Source organism: Anoplolepis gracilipes, chromosome 17, assembly GCF_047496725.1.
Source record: "Anoplolepis gracilipes chromosome 17, ASM4749672v1, whole genome shotgun sequence".
Classification (NCBI taxonomy): Eukaryota; Metazoa; Arthropoda; class Insecta; order Hymenoptera; family Formicidae; genus Anoplolepis; species Anoplolepis gracilipes.
In genome coordinates this window covers 2,107,772-2,132,008 of record NC_132986.1, presented here as the reverse complement: position 1 = coordinate 2,132,008, position 24,237 = coordinate 2,107,772, and the positions used below count along the sequence as shown (strand labels likewise).

Here is a 24,237-nt window from a genome sequence, read left to right as displayed (position 1 = left end):
AAAGGATAAAGCGAGACAATGAAATGGATTTGCTTTTCAAACAGTTAGGAAATGTGGTTAGATTTTTTTAATAAATAAAAGAACATTTTTAACTATTTATGTTATGACAAGAGATAATCTGAGAGATTAATAATATGCAGGATATTAGCAATTTTTATTTTTAATTTTAATTTAATTAGTTATTTAATTTTAACGCTCTCTCGCACAAATTTAATTGAACCTGTATATATAAAGGATGTCCCATTTGAAATGTCATATTTTTATTTCGCTATCTTTTCGGAACTTGACATACCAAAATGAACTGTACAGGCAATGTGATTCTGATATGTCAAATTTAAATTTTCCTCCAACATTTGTACAATCCATCTACCATATGACACGTAAAATAAACAAAACAATATATCGTTACATTAATGTATTATCATCACAATTTAAATTAAGGCGTTTTAAATGAGACATTCTGTATTTCCACGCACAATCTCATTGTCAGTGTAAAAAGAATCTCGCTGACGTGCAAGGAAACTTTCGGCACGTGTCAAATACATCCTTTCTCGGGACACTTTGACAACGGAAAAGCAGGCATAGGAAGCAAAATCGGTATAAAAGTGACGTAGCAGACGTCGTAGACGCGTCGCCAATACGATAACGTGTTTTGACACATAAAACTCTGGCAAATCGGCCTTCGTATTTCGTAGATGCCGGGGAAGAGAATGGAAAGAGGGCCCGGACAGCGAAAATATACGACAAGGTGGCAGGTCGTATAGGATGTGAGGGAGGTGAATAGGGTAACGCCTTGAGAAGGCAAACGGAAGAGAGAGCCTGTCTCTCTTCGAAACGTGTCTCCTCACCAAGACAAAATAAAACTTCCCGTCTTTCTCTCTCTCTCTCTCTCTCTCTCTCTCTTTCTCTCTCGATTCTTTCTTTCCTCCTCTGCGAAATCTCGTAAACCTCTCTCGTCTCCCCTTCGTTTCTTTGGAAATACTTTTGCCAGACGGTAGACTGAAGGCGGTACCCTGTCAAGACCACTTCGTAGATTTGCCCGTCTATATATGTCAAGCGTATACGCAAATAAAGTATCTCGTCTACCACGATAAGAACACGCTCGAATCGTTATCATCGACCTTATTCTGAATATTAAGTGTCTCTCGAAATTCAAGGTGAATGACAGTATCGTTTATCGGACAATAAAAATTGACGATAAATTTGCGTGCGGTCTCCTTTCAATTTCTACAAAACTATATGTAGGTTTGTGGAGCAAAGGAAAATAATTTCAACATTATTCTTGTTTCCACTACGATATTCAAGTTTACGAGAGGAAGTCACCCTCTTGCGAAGTTACCTGCCGAGCCTTGTGTGTATCGGAAACTTTCAGAGATAAAAATGAAATTTTGCCGACGAAAGTTTTATAGCTTCAAATATGCAATAAAAAAATTTTCAAACATCAAATAAAATCTATCGCTGATCATTTTTACTAAGATATTGAGCTCATAAAATCTATCTGTACTTAAATTTGCTGTGATTATCAAAATAATATACATAATTCAGTTTAATTATCTCATAAGCGTAATTAAAAAATATTGACATTTATAGTAAAATAATATTAATAATTTAGACATAAAGTTTGAGTTTCCTACGAAATTATTATTAATTATTGTTAATAAGAATTGGAAATTGGAGAAATGTGTTTTCATGGAATACGATTAGTTTTCAATGATCAAATTAATGATTATATTGTTTTTTAATAATTATGTGACTATTTATGTGCATAAATTCTTTTTTAATGTTGTAATAACTGTTTCATCATTGATAAATTTTTATTTATGCTTTATTCAATATTATGTTACTGGTTTATTAAGTTATTAATTTCTGACTCGATCTTACGTAAAAAATAAGCTTTTAATATTGTCAGGTATCAGATCTTAAAACAGAGAGCAGACGAAAAATTTATTGCGGGCACGAATCCGATTTCACGTTTCGTGGAATGTTAAGTATTCTTTTTTTGGCCCATAGGCGGGCGGAGGGAGGGGATAAAATTTGTAAATGTCACTAGGGGCTTCGACATTTCGCATGCACAGACACAAATAGAATATGCCTCCGATAATAAATTCGACGGTAAATGAGTGCTGTTTCTTGATCCAATATATTTATCACTCTGCTTATATTATCCATTTTTAACTTTGGAGATATAAATATATTGATGATGTAAGTAATATATATGTAAAAAAATATATATTTATACATTTAAAGAGAGAATGTTATTCGAAAAAAATTGCTTTAGATTTAAATCGAGAATTTTGCAAAGATATATAATAGCAATTAATATTTTTTACTTATGACAGTTGAAAATATTTGTTTAATATCAATAAAAAATATGTTTTTATTATTCATAGCAATCAAAATGTTGCATTTAATAACAAAAATAATTTTTACCCCACAGAAAATTAATTCCAGGCAGCATCAAAAAAGATAAGAGATTTATTGATTTATCAAATTAATGCACATATAGAAAATTCAGTATGCTTGTATGCTATAATTAAAAAGCAAATTTATTTTTAAAGATAAAAGTATGAAACAAACTTTTTAATCACCTCTATCTTATAATTAGAGAATTAAAATATATAAAAAAAAAAAAAAACGAAAACATATTATTCATCAAGGCGTTAATACAAAACACTCCGTTCGCACGTCCCTGACGAGGATAAAATAAGTTTTCTCTTTGCTGTTCGCAAGCTCACGCGCGACTATTTTTTTTTATCTGTCGCGCGTAAGCACGGTAGACAAGGCGGTACCGTACCACCGGCTAGCCAAAACATTCAACTTGATGGCGAGCCAAAAATCTCACTACCAAAAAGATACACCTGGCCGACGCGTAGACAGTCGGGCATCCAGAGAGAAGAAAGAACGCGAAGAATTGGCAGGACAAATTTTGCTTAAGCATACGCGAGCAACCGGGAAACTTTAAATTAGTACGTATATAACAAGTTATATTTAGCACATTATATTCACAATATCAAAGATGAATCCTTAAAATACATAGAAACCAAAATCATACAGTACTAAACTTTACTTATTTTCGGGAAAATTTTCGAGACACAAAAATTTATTTTTCAACGTAGAGAATGTTTCTTTTATATTTACTTGATAACGCAATAATAAATGAAAGATTTGAATACTGTAAATTGTTATTATTCCATAACATTGACTATATAATTTGATAAATTATTATATTTTCGCACGATGTGTAATCCCTTTCTCTCAACTGTATCAGAAGAATAATTGTGTTTATCGTTACTGTATATATCAAATAACCAATATTTTAATTAAAGCAAAGTTAATACAATGAAAGGAATATTTCGTGATTGTTTACAAAGCTGTTTCGCTCAATATATTAAAATACTTATAACATTGAAATAAATACGCGCGTGTATACGCGGCGTTTACGAATAAACAGCGTACGAAATATTAATATACGATAATAGCGACATTTATTTACTCGTCAACATCCGAAACGACCATTATTACAATTTGTGTACCGAGATGTCGAATAAGTTAATGCCGAGACGCGTTTCAGCCTCTCGAGAATTTCTCGAGCGAATATAATCCGCAATATTTAATAGCGCTTATTTTAATGTTCTTCGACAGAACTTAATATTCTTCCCCGTTATCATCGTCGGATAATTTTATCATAGGTAACACGCGCACACGTACACGTACACGCGCAAACGCACGCGACACACGCGAGTCGACAAATATTGTCCGTAAATACTTGCTACCGTCATAGTTTATATTGTACATCACGCAAAACAAGCGGTGTCGTTGAAACAGGTTTAATGACCTCATATCGTGTGGCCGATATTTAATACACGTTTTTTAAATAAATTTCCTACCCATCCAATCGACAATTTTCTTCGATTATGAAAATTAAACGAATTTTCAAACCAGTTTCAATCAAAGGATGATGTTTGAAAAATCGAAACGTGGATTTCGGATGACATTTTAATAATGACAACCGTATGAAAAGGATATGTTCCATTCTTTTATTATGAATATGACTGAAATATATTTTAGAGCTCTACTTCCAGTTTTTCGATATCAAAACAAACTTGTCATTATTTCAGTAGAATGCGCGAAAAATTAGAGATTTTTTACTCAACTTCTTTTAAATTAATTTTAATTACATTTTCAAGTCAATGAAATTTTTGTTCTTATTATTATCCTCTCTCAAGCATTCTAATAACGTCAAAACCGAGTAGTGAATAAAATTATTATATAAAATACGTAGATGATATATTTTAGAAGAAAAACTTTTGACACACAATATCTAGAATTAATTTTTTTAGATAAAAGATCCTTTACAGGTATGTTGATAAGTTTAAGATAAATAGTTCAAAATTCGGGAAATCTATTTTACAAGAATGTAGAATTTTTTACGAATTTTTTACATAGTTAGAGGATAGATTTAGCAGACTTATAAATCCACCTGTAGCTCTAAGATCTGCGATATAAATCACATAGTCTAGGGACGATCACGCTGGATAACGTTGTGGATTAGCAACGTCCAGTCTGGAAGTATCCCGTATTTTCTATTCTTAACGAATAGACGAGAAAGAAAATAAGGATCGGAGTAATATTCTCAGAACTACACAGACAAGAATGATATTTTCTTTGGAACTCGCGTAACCGTGAAGGCGAAAGCATGTCTATCCTTCTTTTTACTACGAAAAAGCATATTGAATATATTGGATATAACTTCCTAATAAAGGTAAAATGCAAAAAATTTACCATCATATTACACGCATGTGAATTCTGCATATAGTAAAAAAATATATAGAATTTAAGTTAATATTATGAAACTATAAGTAAAAAAAAATTATTTTTTTTACGCTACTGATTGACAAAACTGTTTGTGGTAATACAATATTGATATAATCTATCATACGCAAAAATCATTATAACGTTTTTGATTTCATAAAATAAATATACAAATAAACATAAATAATATTTATATATTTTATAGTACATCTGCAAATATACATATTTCTTTTATTTATTATCATAATGGTTAGAAAACAAAAATTTTTAGCTAAAGCTAAAATTAAAATATATATTAAAATATACAAATATAAGATAAATATAAGCAAATAATTTATCATAAGACTTGCAAAACTTCATTATTTTACTTTTAATTTATTAATGATATTGAATAAAATATTGCTAATGAAAAATAGTTGGCGGAAATTGAACACTCGACTTCTAACTCTGTCTGAAATATAGAGGCCGTGTTTCACGAAACTTTCGTGCCATGAAACGCGACCGTGCGCCCAGTGTGGTCAAGCAATGGAACGTTAAAACTTGAAACGAGCTGCGAGATTCGTGTGACACGCGCGCCTTTACATTAGGCAGCATTTTATTACTTTACAAAGTCACGTTTGCTACCTCTAACGCTTAAAAGTAAGAAACTTTCACGAAAATTAGTCAGATTCCTGACGTATAATTTCAATGCTGTGCATCATCAGAATTTAGTTATCTCAAGTTTGCAAAATGAGATTTTAGATCTTGTGTTATCGTAAATTCCATTTAACTTTAGATTACATTAGAATAAAATATAGAGGAAAATTATAATATATTAAATAAAGATTCTAGGGATTATAAAATATGAAGTTAAATTATAATATATTAAATAATAATTATGTGGATTTTCATGTGTTAGGTTCCGATGTATTCGATTAAAAAAGTACACTTTAAATATTAGCCAATGTGATTAATTCAATTTAAAAATTATAATATATTTTATTTAGAATAAGAATCTAATTATTATAAAATAGTACAAATAGTAATACGGTAGAAATAATATTTATTAATAATATTATATTATAGCTTATTATATTTTTCGTAATAAAAATGAGTAACAAGTATGCTTATCTCGTGCAGAATAGATGCAGTGTAATTCAATTTTAAAGAAATGTATAAAATACAAAGTTAAAAAAATGGAAAAGTTTTTTAAATAAATAAATAATACCGTATTTTATAGCATTAACATTATATTTTTAAAAATATGATATTTTTAAAAATATAATGTTAATGCTATAAAATACGGTATTATTTATTTATTTAAAAAACTTTTAAAAATATAATTATATAACATTATATTTTTAAAAATATAATGTTAATGCTATGAGACTTGTTCTAGGCTGTATTTCGGGCATAATAATAATAACTCAAACTGTCAATTTGATCGTGACATTCATGATCTCACATTATTATTCTGTCGGATTAATTCACTCGTGAAATAAGCTTCTTTATTATGCAGACTGAAATCGATGATACATTCCGACGCGAATACCGCGTCGTCGCGTATGCGACGCAAAAATTTCAAATTGGAAAGAAGCAGGACCGCTTTATACAGCCGTCGTTAGCGTACTAACGATAAATTAAGTGCAATTCGCGCTCGTAAAATGCCGCACTCGGTTGCCTGCTCGGTGTCGCTTGATATCGCGCCGAATCGGCTTTTATTCGCGAAATAATACCATGGACCTCAGTTGCAGGAGAAGGGCCGGGGAAAAGGGGGTAGATTTTTCTGCTTCGCCAACATGTGCGTTGCAGAGAAAGATAGAAAGGGGGTTACGAGTCCGCGAGGGGGAGGAATAAATTTCGGAGGAGTATGGTAAAGCCGAAAAGAGAAGAGGGATGACTCTCCGCTGCGGCGAGATAGAGAGAGAGAGAGAGAGACATTGCATAAGAGCAACGTGAAAGAGGGGGAGGGGACTGGGGTTTCGGCTCTTTGTACGCAGCTACACGATACCCTGTACATTCGCGTTAACGCCGATAGAATTTATGGTCAAATAACGGCCGACTATCGGCATTGCAGGCCATGTGATTGGCGGTGAGAAAGAGAGAAATCGTAGAGAAAGAGGAAATATATATGTAGAGGATTGTAGGATGGAAGGAGGGGCGCTTGGAAACAGATCCAGGGGCGCACTTAATAAAAATGACGCTGAGGCTGAATTCTATCTATCGCTACATTCTTCTGGATCACGCTTTGCCGCGTAATAAATGGAAATCTCTTCAATTTTACACGACTCTTTCCCTCTTCTCTCTTTCTCTCGCCGGGAATATGATATTTTTATTATTTGTTTCGAAAATTTTTTTTTTTTTTTTTTTTTTTTTTTTGGGAAAATGTCATTTTTTAATCGAACGTATTACATATGTAAGAATAAAAAAATTAATATCGACAGATATTGAGAATGATTATGCGATCGTTGACACGGCTGAGTCTTAGTGTTTACGTCGCAGTAACATCTGCAGGACATATTAATCAAGGGCGCAATTACTCAGCATGCCAAGTATAAAACGCGCGAACAATCCGAAGCGATTCGCCTTAATTAATTACGTTGCCTTGCGCGTTCCACACGCGCGCACGTGGAAACACGTGATTTATTTCTTACGCCATAGCACGCGTCTTCATACTGAAAACGCATCGTTCCGAATGAAAATATTTTATCACCAGCAATCTACAATTTCTGCCGTTTTGTATCTCACCGAGATTAATGATATATGATCTGACACGTGTCGTAATTTGAAAATCAGCCAGGTTATTTCGATTTTTCATTTTTTAATAGATTCTTCGATAGATTTGTAAAAATGTTTTTTTCCTTAATAATGATCAGAAAAATCCTCATTTAAACTTATTCTTTTTAGCTCTTTTAAAATCCTAAATATAATTTACATTTTCTCAAACAAAACTAAATATAATTTTTGAAGTGAAAGTGCTTGAAATTAAAGAAAAGATTAAATGTAGAGGTGCTTTTTAATTAGAAATATTCATATAACATTAAAATAATGGATAAAAATTTTTTTAGAGAATAATATTATATTTTTTTTAATATAAAAAATTTAATATAAATAAAAATTTTGTATTAAAAATTAGTAATGAAAAAATTCAGTGTCATTTTATATTATATAGAACTGAAGGTAAAAACAAAGATACGCTTGAAACATCCTATATAATCCTTCCTCGGCTTCACTAGCCAACGTTATACATTTGTTTTCGCACGGTCGTATATCAAAAGCAACGTGGTAAATGATTGTTTCAACCAAAAGCTGCAAAAGCTTTACTACTGCAAGGGCCAAAGTTTTGTATGGCGATTCGAGGGCTCGTCCCGTGATCGGTGGGCAGTCTCAAGGGGTAAAATGGGCGAAGGGAAGCAAAGAGGTAAATAGGAGTGCGAAACGTGTGGAGGGCGAGAGCTCGCAAAAGTTAGTTTCAGTGACATATGTGGCCAACACACGTGGAGGCGGAAGTTGGCCTGGGTCTCTCGCCTAGAACCATCCGCCGAGCCTGGATCCCGCCAGCTCGGTACTATACCTGACATTTCCATCCTCTAACTACCCCCAGCCGTCGCTTAAGGAAATAGAGCTGTCCGATGCAAGCACTGCGATCCCGCCGTCGCAACGAGCTTTCAAGATGTGCCAATAAATGGTAATCGCGGCAAAAATCCGTCTTTACCATCTTTACCCCATTCAGCACGGAAGCTATCCTGTCAGTCGTGTAAACAACTTCGGAAGATTGAAAATACCTCGTCTTCGTGGCAGGAGCGAAAATATCCGAGACGCAGCGACGAAATCTCTAGTCACATCGCATTCCACGTCACGATGTGCTCTTTGAATTTCAAGCTTCAGCTCGTCTGATCTCGTGACTGCATCTCTTTGTAAATTTTAAGTTTCTATTTGTTCAAATTAATAGACGATATAAATATTAAGAGATTTTTTTATACAATTATTCTAAAAATTCTAAAATATCTAAAACATTTAAAGATAGATGTTATAATATTTAATATTTATTTTTTCGAGAAAAGAGGAGAAAAAAGTGTGTCTTTTATTAATATCAAGAGTATTGAAGGATTCAGAAATTCTTGTTATTTATCTTACTATAGAATCGTGAAAATTAGTTCCGCGCTCTTTATAGAATAATTCCACTGTAAAATTATATTGTCCTGAAATATCGTCATCATTTAGAGTGACAAGTCAAAAATGTGAAGATCCCAGAATACTATCGTTACTCGATTTCCGTAATTATAGATTGGGAAATATTTGACGTACATAATAATAGCCAAGTGTATATAACGTGAGCTCGTACATTTGATTTCGATGCATTACAATATTTAATAGCAACAGAAAAGCACGCGTGGCGAATCTTTGCAAATTAATCGTTAAACCGGAACTTATTTCGTGATTTTATAAGAGCATCTCGAAGAAGAAGAAGAAGAAGAAGAAGAAGTTTGAAGCGTTGAAGCGACGAACCGGGGAACGAGTTGCCTGTAAGAAACTTTGCCAAAGTGTATCGCGCTCGTCTCGGCGAGGCACGAATGGAAAGTTGCTTAAATTATCCGGCGCGTTAGCTCAATCGAATCGGAGTGCTTCTCAATGTATCAAGCGATGAATGCCGTGTTTTTTGCCACCTCGTCGTGTCAGATTGAGAATTTTGCGAAGACTATTAAATGGCTTTCTTGATTTAACTAATCTTGAGATTTCAATTCAAATACAGGTTTTATTATAATTGATCACGTCAGATAGCTTTGAATTTTGCACGAGATAATTATATTAATATTAATGTCGTAGGATGTTGAAACATAAAAATGTTAAAATAAAAATAAAATGCAAATGAAAGAAACTATGGGAAAATATTGCTGCAAAAATATATATTTGAAAATTTTATCGCAAATGTTTTTTTTTTTTTTTTTTTTTTTTTTTTTTTTCTTTTAATGACTTATTGTCCTCTTTATTTCAATATTTTCAATATAAACATAAATGATTAAAGTACGTTATACATGTCATTAAATGTTTATCGTGGTAGTGCCCGCTCTTGTAGTTTCATTACGCCGTCCGACCAGCAAAATCCGGCCATTTAACTTAATTAAACGCGTCTCTAATTAATTAGAGAAAGATCGTTGGTAGTTTCCTCGAGGCGGAGGCGTTGCCTGCTTGCACTAAAGACGCGCTCTCGCAAGGGGATCGCAGGTCAGACACCGTAAAATTTTCACCCCCTTTGCCTTTGTACGCTCCACCCTTCCGCGCTGTTATTTCCGCTTCGTGCGCTTTTATTTCCGAACACTTACGGAATTCCTCCGCCGAGCGTTCTTATTGAAAGTGCACGGGCGGAAGTTACGAGAAAGTTTTTCGACGCCGTGATATATATCTATGCCGTTACGCGAACAGTTTCACGATACACATATAAAGCTCCTGTACAAAGTGTCGATTTCAAGAGGAGACCTCGTACGAGGCGTAAATCTCCCCTTAAGGCCCTCGTAGGCGGCGAGCATTTAATTAATTGGATCGTCTAATTGATTAGGGGAGGATCAACAGCTTCGACATGGATAGCGTGCACAATGCAAACTTTTCTTACGGATCTGTCGCGCGTGTCGCATAAAATCTACGCGATAGTTTTCGAAACTTGCTGAAATAAAAAAGAAATGCAAATGCGTCACTCCTTCGCTTTCAAATTTGCACGTTAAATAAGAGCTGAATGAAGAAAGACTTATTTCGTACCGGAAGAAAAATCATGAAAATCGAACCATTAACATTATTGCATTTTTTAAAATAAGAGATCAATAACTTTAATAGCAAAGAAAGATATATAATATTTTTTACTTTATTATTATTAAGTGATATTGGATCTTTCTTTCAATTCGTAACTTACATATATGATATATTGCATATATATGTCAAAAAATTTAATTTATTACGTTTATTATTACGAAATAGGGTTTTAGGGAATTAGGCTTTTTTCTAAACATTTGTATTTACTACACTAATTGAAGATTCTACGAAATGTTAATTCCTTATGGCGTGCTTACAGTCTAATGAAAGCGGCAAGTAAGATTAAATTTCGAGTAACCTTCCGTTGCGTGATCATCAGCGCAGACCTACCTCATCAGATCAAGTTTTGTGGTCATCGCGCGGCTACAGTCGGCTAATTCAAGTTCCATCGGACTTAGGTGCGGTAAGACTGCTCGAACTTCTCAGGCGGGACTGCTCCGAAGAGATACCTTGTGTCTCTTCTCGCACTACACCCGCTCTCATTGAGAGGAAGTCAGCGCACAGACCGTTGGAAAATGATCGAGGGCGACAGCGCGTCCCAATTTCCTAGGTCGGTAACCTGTCCCGCCAGCTGGCACCCTTTGGCAACATCGAGCTTCGCATTCCACTTCCATTCCCCGCCACCTTCAATGAACCTCGGACATATAGCTAGGATATTAAAAAAAAAAAAAAAAAAAAAAAAAAGAGTAGGAAAGATATGCGACCATTATTTTGAACTCGATGTTTCCTCTACGAAAATTTCAAACGCTTTTTGTTCATTAAAATTTGATCTGTTGGATACTTTATTATAGTAATATTATCTCGACTCTATTCTAATTTTGCTCGGCAAAAAACTTTGGTTTCATTATTAAATATCTTGGTAAAAAAGTATGAAAATTTAAATTTGCTTGAAATTTTAAAAATAAATTAATTAAAAATAAATTAATTTTTTTCTATTTATTCGCACTTTTGAAATGACACCGTCGACCAATGACCAAGTCGAAGTAAAAACCAAAAAAAAAAAAGATGGAAAAATAAATAGAATGGTAGAGCGAAGAATGACTGTAAAAAAAAACCGGGCAAGAATGAAAGGAGAGAAGGTGCAGAGTCTCCACACTAACTCTGCTTCCACCACGTTGGTATGCGCGATAGGTGCGGATGCAGCTGCTATACGAGCAACTAAGTAACCCAGTTTGCCCTGCGAGAAGTAAGTGCCCTGGCGGGGGTGGAAAAGTGCGACTGGCGGGTTGTTTTGACGTAAATTACAGTACATTATAACCAGAATTATATGTATATATGGTGCACGCATTCACGCGAGCACAAACGTATGTGACCCGCACATTCAAATGTCTTGGAAAATATGAAAAAGGAAATTCTTCTCTCTTCATCGTTGAATAAACCATTGAAATAATTTAATACGTGTAGATATTAAAAGGAGAAAAAAGGAGAAAAAAAATTACTGTGTAAAAGCTACGTAAATAAACACTCGTTATTGTTTTAATGTAACAATATTTCCTGCATTACATTTATATTTCTGTATTGTATTTATATGCACCTGTATATGTGCTCAGATTTTCATCTATGATGTATTTATAATTATTATATTCATAAATATTAATTGGTATACATATTCAACGGATTAAATTTTATCTAGCTAAATTATTAAATTTATTTAGTAACACACACACACACACGCACACACTTTTATATATATTCGTATTATAACGTATCTTCAAACATAAGAATAGATTTCGAATCATATGCGAAAAATTGAATTCTTCATTCTGAATTGAATATGAATATAAATTATAAATACATCGTCACCGCTCTTATGGCTACTGAGTTTTAAAGCGTTAAAATAACAAAAGCTTTATTGAATTAAGTAAACCACACAAAAAAGTTTTTTTTTTTAACCCACCTGCCGCCCTCGGTCGAGAATTAAACTGCAACGTATAAACTGCAACTTATTAACACCTTTCTCTTATCCTCTTCTACTTGCGCGCACCAAACCGACGCCACTTTGTGGTTCTTTCACGATCGAGCATCGTGTACGAAAAAGAGTTTTTTAATTTCGCGATAAGCAAAATTATCAACAAGGGATACACGCGGCGAAATGCATTATATTTCAATTGCCATATTTAATTGTTGTGACTAGATAGGTAGTTATGAATAATATGATACTACATGTTAATGTAAAATGTAATATAATATGTGTAATGTATATACATAATTATGTCTAATATTTATACATAACAAATAGGTTTAATATATATATATATAATTATGTTATATATAAAAGCCATGATAATGTCAATGTTTCTAGAATTATATTTTCATCAATTTTCTGCAACCGCATTATTTATTAATTATGGATTCTTTCATGAATTCGGAATCCTATTCTTCTGAAATTGACTAGATCGCCTTTTATACTCTATCGATTAATTAAACTTTGTAATTAAATTTTGCGTTTTAGATTGTTATTAAAAAAATATATAATTGAATATATTTATCTAAAAAAATCTGTCGTGTAAAAGATATGTCGGAGCCTCGAAGTATCTCCCGTTTGACAGGTGTTTAGAAAAATACTTTACGTAACATTATTGCAACTGCAATTACAGGATTCTGCCGTCGTTGCAAAAAATATTATAAAAGGAAAACCTTCTCCTTAAGGACGCGTTTAAATGCCGGACTTGGGGGGAAAAAGCAACTCGCCTTTCTAAGGGATTGCTGCGCTACTTTTAATTAATACCTAGAAAAAGGAAGGCGACCGTGTTCAAACTGGCGCGAAAAGACAGGCGTCCGCCGGAATATCTTCTTTGCGCCCTCCTTGCAAATTTTCCGTGTTTTAATTAGCTTTTTGTTCGGTTTATTTATTTTTAATCCGTACCGTCATGTGGAAAAACGTTTTGAGTTATTACTGCGAAGTATTTAAGTACGCGCATTTCGTCGACTTTCATCACGACCGTGCTATTGTGAGGCTTAAATATGATTAAAGCATCGTTTTCTGTAAAATTAGCTTAACTTGTGTATACTGTGTTTTATCCTGTACGTTGTTGTTGTTGTTGTTGTTGTTGTTGTTGTTGTTGTTGTTGTTGTTGTTGTTGTTGTTGAAACAAAGTGGTTAGAGTGCGATTTTAATAAATGCAACTTTGAAGTTTTTATCTTGGCCAGTACTTCTTTTAGATTAATTATACACACAAGACGTTATTTAATTATGACATTTCCTGCGGAAAAGAATGAGTACTTCGAGTCTGACAAATAGTAGTTATGGGCTTTTATATAATGGAAAAAATTCAACAAATTTAATTTTCAACGAAAAAGAGAAATACATAACGAAACTGTATTTTTTTAGCAAATTTTAATCGAAGTTTATGCGAGATTTTATTTGATATACATACGCATTAATTGTGTAGGATTATTAAAAGTCAAACAGAAAGATCAATAACGGTTTTCCTCAATTTCACACAAAATAAAAATTGATTTAAAATTCATAAAAGATAAAATTATTTAATATTAAAGATTAGAAATTCTTAAAATGTGAATAAAACGTGTGTAATGACAATAATACAGCTTACAACTAATTTCAAATATGAATTTCTTAATAAAAGTATTCACTTAAATAAAAGAATCAATTATCTATTTTAATATTAAAAGTGTATTTTAAGCTATGTAATACATTTCTGAAAAATCGTATATATATATTTTATTGTTATCTTTTTCTAGACAATAAAATTAGCTTATGAACCAGATCATCGTATATACTTATAGATATTTCTAAAAGCGTCCCATTAAATATCGGATTGCCACTGCGAGATATAAGAATATTCGGCCAAAAAAAAGAGATTCAATCGTAATTATCAATGACAATTTGTTCAAACAAAAGATATCGAGAGTCGTTTAATAAAGACTGTGATAATATTCAATTTCACGATTTTTTCTCTGACTATTATCTTTATTTTCATCAATCAATTGCATCGCGTATTTTTATATCATCTTGAAATATTTGAATTGAATAAATTTATACTAATTGTAAAAAAATGTGCTATGTAGAAATAGAAAAGAAAAAAAGCACATAATTGATATCGCATATCTTTTTTCAAAATGAAATTTAATTTAATTAAATTTAACTGTAGAAATGCTATTAATAGTTGACGTGAAAAATCTGTCAATCAGAAGTATCTAATAATATATAAATGAAAGAATAATATTAACAAATTTATCATTGAATGGCCATTTATATTTATCTGACTACATTTTATCTTATATAAATATAAGCAATTGAATATAAAACTAAATAATTAAATATATATAAAAGCATTAATCAGTCATTGACAATCGTGGTAATTTTTTCGTACATTCAACCTTTTATTATTGTTACACATCACATTGATAAACTCTTAGACATATATACTATATTTGGAAAAGATAATATATTAGAGAAATATATATTTTTCTATTGAGGAAATTTCTCTAGATTTTCGATTTAAAACAGCGGCTTTCGCACGATATTCCTCGGTAAGTTTTTTAGCGCTGAAACTCCAATGATTTTTAAAAGTTTCCGATAACGATGGAAAAAAAATTTTTATCTCGTCGTTATCGCTACAATAAATTTTAAGAAATGGGCGGCAAACTAACATCTTATTAAAAACTTGCAAAATTTCCCGGAAAGTGAAATAACGATCGATATTCAGAGAGTGATCACGCAAGAAAATCAACGAATCTCGCGTGACCTTGCCAACACGATTCTGAATTTAACGAGCTACGCTAATTAACGATTATGAACGTCACATATATCAAAATGCAAAATCTATCAATGGGAAAAGTCGATTTTTAACGACCGTCCAGAATTATTTTCGCCGCGAATATTTTATTTTTGTCCGCGATTCATAAAAGTACTACAGAGAATAATTTTTGAGTCAACACTCTGGACATTTATTTGTGTAATAAACATTAGAATTTATTCACGGACTTTCTCTCAATTTTTATCGAAATTGTTGGGAAAATCATTTATATTAATTCGCCCGTAATGATTTTAAATAAGATATAATTTGTGTTATAAAATATTATTTGTGTCATGTGCGTTTTTCTCAATTTTCCACTACTCTGTGCAGTTTAAATTTTTGACAATTCGAACTAATTCCGGTTCCATTCAACTCCGTGTACATGTGTTCTACCTAATTGATTCTCGCAAATAAATGAATGTTTCTCGGTCTACGAATTCGCGAGTCGAGTTTGTTTTACGACGGCACGCAAAAGAGTTGTCTGAGTTGTAGCGGGTGCACGCATGATTACGATAAATCTCAATAGAAAGCCAATTACTTGAATGGGCAGGGGTAGAGGGAGAGGGGGAGACGGCTGGCGGCAAAGTTAGCGGGACACGTTAATGGGTTTAAGTGAATGGTACTGTAAATTGTGCTATCGCTACTGTTTCACTTCGTTTGCTAGTCAATTCATCAGGGAAGGAAGGAGATGGTATATTTAACGCAGGCCCTCGTAAATCGCGGCAAAGGCAGCGCTCGGCCTCAAAAAACTCTCGAATCGTGAACAACACGCGTTAAAATTGCTCCTGTTTGGCGGCTGCGAAAAACTCGCGCAACAAAGTCTAATTCGATCAACCATCCCGGTTGCTGCAGATAAATATCGTCGTCGGACGTGCCGGCCTTCGTCGGACGTCCCGCCTTTACGCATACTTATCGCATAGTTAACCCCTTAGCATATGTCCCCTGTCACTCTTTTAATACAATCTAAACGCGGCGTTCACGTTCGCGGTGTAAAAGAGACACGAGGTCTCGAGGAACGTAAGTCTCTCTCTCTCTCTCTCTCTCTCTTTCTCTCTATCTCTCTCTTTCTGTCTTTCGAGGGGAACATCTTCCCTCTTACCACTCGGAGAGACACTTCTGGAACGGTGTATCACCTTTTCTCTCTTTCTCTCTTGGTCTTTCGTTGTTCATCCTCCCTCTTCCTTTTCCGCTCTCGTTTTACCTATGCGTGCGATTTCGCGAAATAAAAACGTCGCGCCAAGTCTCAGACGCTCCAAATTTGTCGTGACAAAAATACGCTTTATCGCACGCCGTCGGGCTTCCAGACACTAGAAGACAGAGGTAGACTTCCCTCCGGGCTTCCACCGCAGTGCCGGATTAAGAGGACGCGTGTCCCGGGATACGCGTTCCGCGAAAAAAGACGTGAGCGCGATTATTACCAGATATTTATACGTCTACGTTATTTTAAATTAGATTAACTTTGATCAAAGTTAGCCTACGCTTTTCTCTCGCAAATCGAAAGAATTTAATTTAATTCCTCGCACGTGCCAGTGTTCGACAATGTCAAAAAACAGGCGACACGACGGAATTAGCACGAGAGCCGCTTACGATGGAAGAAAAAAAGAAAAAAAGAAAAAAAAAAAAAAAAAAAAAAAAACAGAACGAGGAAAAATGGAAAGAAGACGCTTGAAAAGGAATGATAGAGGAAAACGATATATTACAATTTATTTATTCGCATACTCGCACACCGAGTGAGTGAGCCACCGGGGCTTTTAATCCCGCCGGTATAGCTTCGAACTCTCGTCTCTCGTCGCGGTTAGTTAACCACGGTCTATAAATAGCCACGACGACGACATAACATTATTTTTCCAAAGAAACGACGCATCGGGGGTCTGTCTCTTCTCGAAATCCTCAGTTATTCCGTCTCCTGCGGCCGCTTTTGCAGCCCGTCGTACGCGAAAGACGTCGTCGCGCGGATTCTGATGCGACGCATACATTTAGTTAAATTAAGAAACTGTGCGTCTCGCACACGCATCCGAGAAAAATCTCGAGACAGGCTAATAAATTTCACGGCGACGACGCAGTCTAGTCAGGACGGTGTCCCTAAAGATTAACGTAGATAATAAAAATTAAATAAAAATGTAAGAATATAATTAAAAAAGATATTGTCAGATAATATATATTTTAATTTTGTCGCTGACTAAAAACTAAACCTAACTACAGATATTCTACTATTTATATATCTTCGAAGATCGGTTTATATTTTTTATATATTTTTAAAAATTATTTTTTATATCAATTTAGATCTTTGATTAATTATATTTCTCTGTTAATTCTATGTGAAAAGATAGTATTTAAAAATGATATAATAAAAGACTATAATGTGAATAAAGATTAAAATAAAAGGGGAAAAGTTAAGGAAATCAGATAAAGAATTTCCACCAATGACTATTCTAATTTATAGATAAATTAGATAAACAATAATTTAAAAACTAATAGTATTATATTTGTTTATTTAATTAAGTCTTAATAAAATTCTAGCATGATTTCGCAAAATCTGATTACATTGTGGATTCAATGCAAATAGACTATCCGCTAATCGATTTGAATTTTCTATTGCAGATGTGCGGAGGGTTTCACGGGTCTACGGTGCGAGACGAAGGACGTCAGCAGCACCGGAAGTGTGTATAACCCGCGTAGGGTGCCCTTTTCCTGCAAGCTGGGACTCTCTACCTCGTACTACTGCTAGCGATAATCGCGCGGGGCCCTTTAAACACTTGAGTAGACCCTTTTTTTACCCTTACGGTGTACTTGGAACCCATGAGATAGAGTCGTGAGAGGGGCCAACGCGCGACCAAAGAGGGAAGGAAAAATCGTGCGAATGGAGAAAATTAGATGGAAATAGAGAGAGACACACAAAGACAGAAAAGATGATGACGAGGACGAGACGATTAGGCGGGAAATCAAGAAGAGAGGGGAGTTAGAAATGACGAATTTCGGTTCCGTCGATCTCGGGCATTATAGGACAGGTCCTGTACGTATTCCTTATATACAGGGACAGGAACTGCTCCAAAACAATTCGGACCGGGCATTCGTACCTTCTTTAATTTCTACGACTAATGTTAATACTTTTACATCTTTCCCTTCTTCTTCTTTTTCTACTTGTCATTTTTCTTCTACTCTTTATCCTTTTTCTTCTTCTTGTATATTTTTTCTCACATTTTTTTATTTTATTGTTTCTGCCACTTCTTTTTTTTCCTCTTCGAGCATTATTATCAGTACTTTCCTTCTAGAAAATGTCACTACGCGACTTCCGCGTAAAGTTCTCCAGCGGAAGAAAGGGAGAATGGAAATAATAGAAAGAATGGGCGAAAATCATGAATATGAAAATGAGCGTGTGAAAAGGGACGATAAGAGGGATGGGGGGGAAAAAAGGGGAAAGAACACGTCGATCTCTTGACTCTCCCGATGTTCCTTTTTCGGCATCGTATCATCGGGGGAGAGCTCTCGAGCTCTCGACTATCGCAACTTTGAACGGCAAATGCTTGACCTCGAGAACGACGACGTGGAAGCGTGGCTCGGAGAGGCGGACACTTCTCCGGGGTCTCTCCGCGAACAGGAGAACAATACCAAAGAGCCCAGGGTCTCGATCAAGGACGATGAACGCGAGCTTTGACGACGTATTGTCACCTGAAGATGATCAGGATGACGCCAAGGGTCCTCTCACTTCTCCTCCTTTCCACTTTTCTTTTAACGTCATGATAATCAACGTACATGTATCGAACGTCGATATTTGGTAAAATTGTGCCATGGAATAAACGCGGAAAAAAATTCAAGGAAAAGTAACAGAGAGTTCTTTCCTGACTTTGTAAAAACGTAATCTTAATTCGCAAAATCTTTGACCTATATTCTCATCCGAGTTAGTTGCAAAGAGTGTGAAAAAACAAAATTGAAATATTAATATCGTTTATTCCCTTCCTATTCTGTTTAAGCAATATATAAGCTGAAAATAGTTTCTGTGAATAAAACTTACGGTCTACTAAACAATTTATCTTTCTCTTTGATTTTTCTTTTTTAACAAGTTTATTGTTTGATGGCTCGGTTTTATTGAAATCGTGAAATGTAGGGCCAAGAAAACTTGGCAGCCGTGGCATGTTCGTTGCTGTTGAAAAGCTAGAATGTAAAAAGGAATAATGCGATGTTGAATGGAAATCCACTTTTACGCTTCGAAAGAACGAAGACAACAGAAATAATTTCGGTATATTTCTGTTGGAAAAATGCATAAAGTACCCAGAAGAATAATAATTCAAAGAACATGTTAATTAATCAAGTCTTGATGACATTCTAAAATTTTTTAATATAGTAAATCACTGAAAATATCAATTGTTTTATATGATCGTATAAATCATTGATATTAGATAATTGATAAATTTTAATTATGAATAATAATTTAAAATGTGACAGACGTGAAAAATATGATAGCCATTGTGATATCGTTTCAAATAGAATTCAATTTTTTTATAAAAACTGATCTCCAACAACAACAATGCCATTGCAACAACATTTCCAAAATTTTTGTAATCACAAATTGTATTCGTTTTTTGCATGCATACGTAAAGAAATGGTGCGAAAGGAGAAGGAAATTGGGGCCAGTCAGCGAGCGAATCACGAGGAAGAGACTCATTTTGGGGCAAAACAATTTAATGTAAAATACGATAGTTTAACGCATTAGATTAGCTAAAAAGCAGAGTATAGGATAAATAAAAAAAAGAGAAAGGGAGCGAGAAAATAAGAAAGAGAGGAAACCACGAGAGCGATAGTGAATCCTCATTTCAATGAGATGGGAGACGCGGAATCGATCGAGAGGTTTTTGAGAAGAATAATAATCCGACCTCAAAAATATTCTCCATCGTTGAAATGCGCGATACGTCGTGAAGAAGCATTTATGAAGTATCCATTTATTTCCGCTCTAATTAAAAGCTTATGAAAAGAAAGAACACATATGAATGATGTCGTGGAAATAAGGTGGATATTATAATATATGGAAACGAGTCGGACGAATTTTCGGAAGGAATTGTATTTAGAGACGAGTAATGATCTCATTCATCAAAAACCTCGACGATGACGATTTCCGCGCGCGAACAAAAAACGGTGGGCATACGGGAAGGGAACGAGAGATGCGCGTTATGCTCTCAGCACAGTCTCGGGATTCTATTTATGTTTTATATATTATATTATATATTATATATATAAATATGTGTATAAACATTTTTAATTTATTTATTTAATTCATTAATTTTATTGATTTATGATTAAACGTCATCTCCTTCGACAACCGCCTGTGTTCTTAATCTTTTGTTGACCTTTCTGCACCAACACAAGTCTTTCGTTTCCGCCACTTCATACACATGACAACTGGAATACCCAGAAGAGCGCACGAAATCTTTCGCCTCTAATATGTCTACAAAAATCCAACGGAGTACAATCTTAGAAGAGTTGAATCTTAAGGAAGAAGTTGCATTGCTTATTTGCTTTCAAGAATTAAAGAATATACTTTCAACCACAAATCTTTTTCTTTTCATATTCCATTATTATATCTCTTCAATTTTATATTTTTATATTTTATTAAAATATATATGTGTGTGTCATAGCTTGTTCTATCATATTTTTGATAAAATTATAATAGCAAAGAGAGAATAGTGTCTGTAAATAAATAAGGAGAGGAAAAGATATATATATATCTAGATTTATATAATGGTCCATATACATACATAGTCATTTGCCATTTTTCTTTTTCAGAATTTTCAACTAAATAAATATCTTATGTTTCATCTTTTCATATATATATATATATATATAATATTAGTGGCGAAAGCTTTGTCACGCTCTTCTGTTGCTTTCTTCAAGCAGGTAGGTGCAGTTTTTTTAGTTTGCTTTATTATAATCTAATTTATATATTATTGTTTAATAATTTTATCATTAATTTTTAATTCATTGTTTTTAATTCATATTATTTCAGTTTCTTTTGATCCAAAAATTCGTCAACGCCAGCGCGGAAATTTTAAACGCTACATATACAACTCGAATATCGATTTTCTCTAACTAGCTCGTTTTGCGATGTTAAAAGTGCGCTTACACGGTATCATATTAATTATATAACGAATTTTCTCTTTGACGTCTGTAAATCTCGTCATAGTTGGAACGTATAACGAGAATTAATTACAGGCACATTATAAAACAAAAGACTGTATTTGAATGAAAATTACATGAATGAGGCAAAAAAAACATAGCAGAAAATAGAAATGAGAAAATTTGATTGAAAGTAATGAGAGCAAAGGAACATACTCCATTTTTCGTATAAGTGATCATGTGAAGTAAATATTTCTTTCCGCTGTTTTTTTTTGCAGAAAATGTTTATATTAATCGCATCCGTTATAAACTCGCGCAAGATTTTCTTGCGATGCGAAAAAAATTTTTTTTTTGACAAACAAAAAATAAGATAGAATTTTTCAAGAAAATACGAGGAAAATTTTCTTACTTGAGGGACGACTCGTTGGTTCTGTCAGCATCTTATTGCATTCCGACAGAGTCGTTTTGGGACAAGTCATTCCTCTTCCCAAGGAAATAGCTCTTCAAGCATTTTCTTGCGGAAAACTGGGAAACGACTTGTAAATAACGCAAACGGAAGGGGACGACATAAATTTCCAAATCGTCAAAGGATAACCATAGGAGGGTGAAAATTGATAGAGACAGAAGTACGAGGGAGAAAGTGTGCATTTATTCATGTTCAGTTGACGATAAAGGAAAATGGAAACTCAATTCATAAATATGGAAAATAAAACTGTGTAATAGAGAGATACCTGCTTAAAGATACTAGAAATAAAAGTATAATATATAAGAAAAGAGAGAAAAAATTGGCAAAATTATTTCAACACAAATTAATACAAGAGTTATAGCAAATGTAAAAAAAATATCAGTGAATTAATAATAGGCTAAAATTTATTAACGAATTTATTTTATCAGTTTTAGATCGAAAAGAATATAAATAAAGAGAAATAGCATTTTACATTTGCAATTATTTATAATTCAAAGATTCTTAATATATTTTTATAAATTTTGTTATGCTCTATGTAAAATGTTTTAATTTTTAAAAATATCTTATATAATTAGTTAATTGCACCCGTTTTGATAAAAGTAAAATACCTTCGATATGATTTATCAATTTCGCTAGTTAATTAAATGAATTTCGTTTCATATCATTTTATTAGAAAAAGACAATCGAAAGAAAGGGAAAAATGCAAGAAAAGATAGCGAGAGAAATAGATCGGATGGGAAGTAACTGTGAATGCGAATACACGAATATTCACTCTCGATCCTGGCGTGTATTTTATTGATTCGCATTCTGTCCTAAAAAGCTCTCCTGCTTCTCTCTCTCTCTCTTTCTCTCTCTCTCTCTCTCTCTCTCTATTTCTCTCTGTCCCCCTTTTTTTCTCTCTCTCTCTTTCTGTCCATAAAGTTCGAACTGCCACTACAACGATCCTCATAAACGCTTCTCTTAATCGAACTTCGTGTTCCGGAAACAACTTTCTTCTATAAATATAAGACGGAAGGACTGAGAGGGATCGAGGATGTGTTATCGAAAATGCGGACTTGCCTTACTCTAAACTTTGCTTATGCGCATTTGGTTCGAATAGCTTTGATTATCAACCATGAGACGGCGGAAAGTTTTCGGACATGTCGCGTTATCGGACACCCTTTAGTGGACCAACTCATTATCGAAAATTTGCGATTCGACAAATAAATTAGGACGTGAAACATCTTCCGCGATAAATTAACGCAAAAATCATTATTAAAATATTCGACAAAACAAGATAATTAGTATATACAACAAAATTTCGAGAGAACTATCGAAGAAAATTATGACACAATGTATGTACATATATCTAGGAAAAGTATAAATAGAAAGTTTACTCTTCTCTCTTTAGGGATTCTTTAATACTAAAATCCATTTTCATCAAATGTTTTAAATTAAATTTATATAATAGGCCGTATGCATATGTAAAAATTTATTCCGTGTACTAAAATAAAATTTTCTAAAAACATTAAAAATATATTATATAAATTATATAAATATAGAAATAAAAATATATAAAATATATATAAAATATTATATATATATATATATATATATATATATATATATATACACACACACACACACACACACACACACACACACACACACACACACACACACACACACAACACATATATAAATTAATAAAAACATATAAATCATGCAGAAAAAAATCATATAGCAGTAATATATTCAAAAATTTTAATTAATCATTATTACTTAAAATTTTGAAATATATTACTGCTATATGATTTTTTTCTGTATGATTTATATGTTTTGTTAAATGTAAAATATGTGAAAACAAAAATAAATAAAATAACAAAGTTAAATTAAAAATTTAAATATAAATTTAATAATTAAGAGATATAAAATGTTACATCCAAATATGAAATAATTAATATAAAAACTTGAATATATAAAAAACCTAAACAAATAAAAATGTATGATAAATGAGTTCACGGTATGATGCTACTGTAATATAGAAAGTGTGATAGTAAAATCGTGACGTTACTAGGTCTTTCTCTGTTGACTCGAAGATATTGATAAAAAATTAAGAACGATGACTCAACGATGTCAGAAGGAAATCTCAAGAATATTCTAAGAAAAGCTCTTTCGTCGAGGATCGTACCACTGTTAGTTTTATGCGGACGAATCCGCCGTCTGTTTCCTCATTCTTCGTTCTTCGTACGTCCAGCTAACGTATTTTTATTATGTATCTTTGGATACCCTCAACGGTGGTATCTTTTGTGCGCTACCGATCTTTAT

At 33.3% G+C, this 24,237-nt stretch overlaps 1 protein-coding gene across 3 annotated transcripts in view; it reads left to right on the top strand.

Moving 5' to 3' along the window:
• Window positions 1–24,237, top strand: part of Vn (membrane-bound neuregulin protein vein) — a 337,235-nt gene that overhangs the window by 280,488 nt on the left and 32,510 nt on the right. For 2 of the 3 annotated variants that reach the window (XM_072909387.1, XM_072909388.1), the window contains exon 5: window positions 17,958–18,016. In XM_072909387.1, coding sequence (XP_072765488.1) covers window positions 17,958–18,016 — 59 coding nt within the window. Of the gene's footprint in view, window positions 1–17,957; window positions 20,905–24,237 lie in introns of those variants that run through there. The other variant, XM_072909385.1, reaches the window with a different exon arrangement.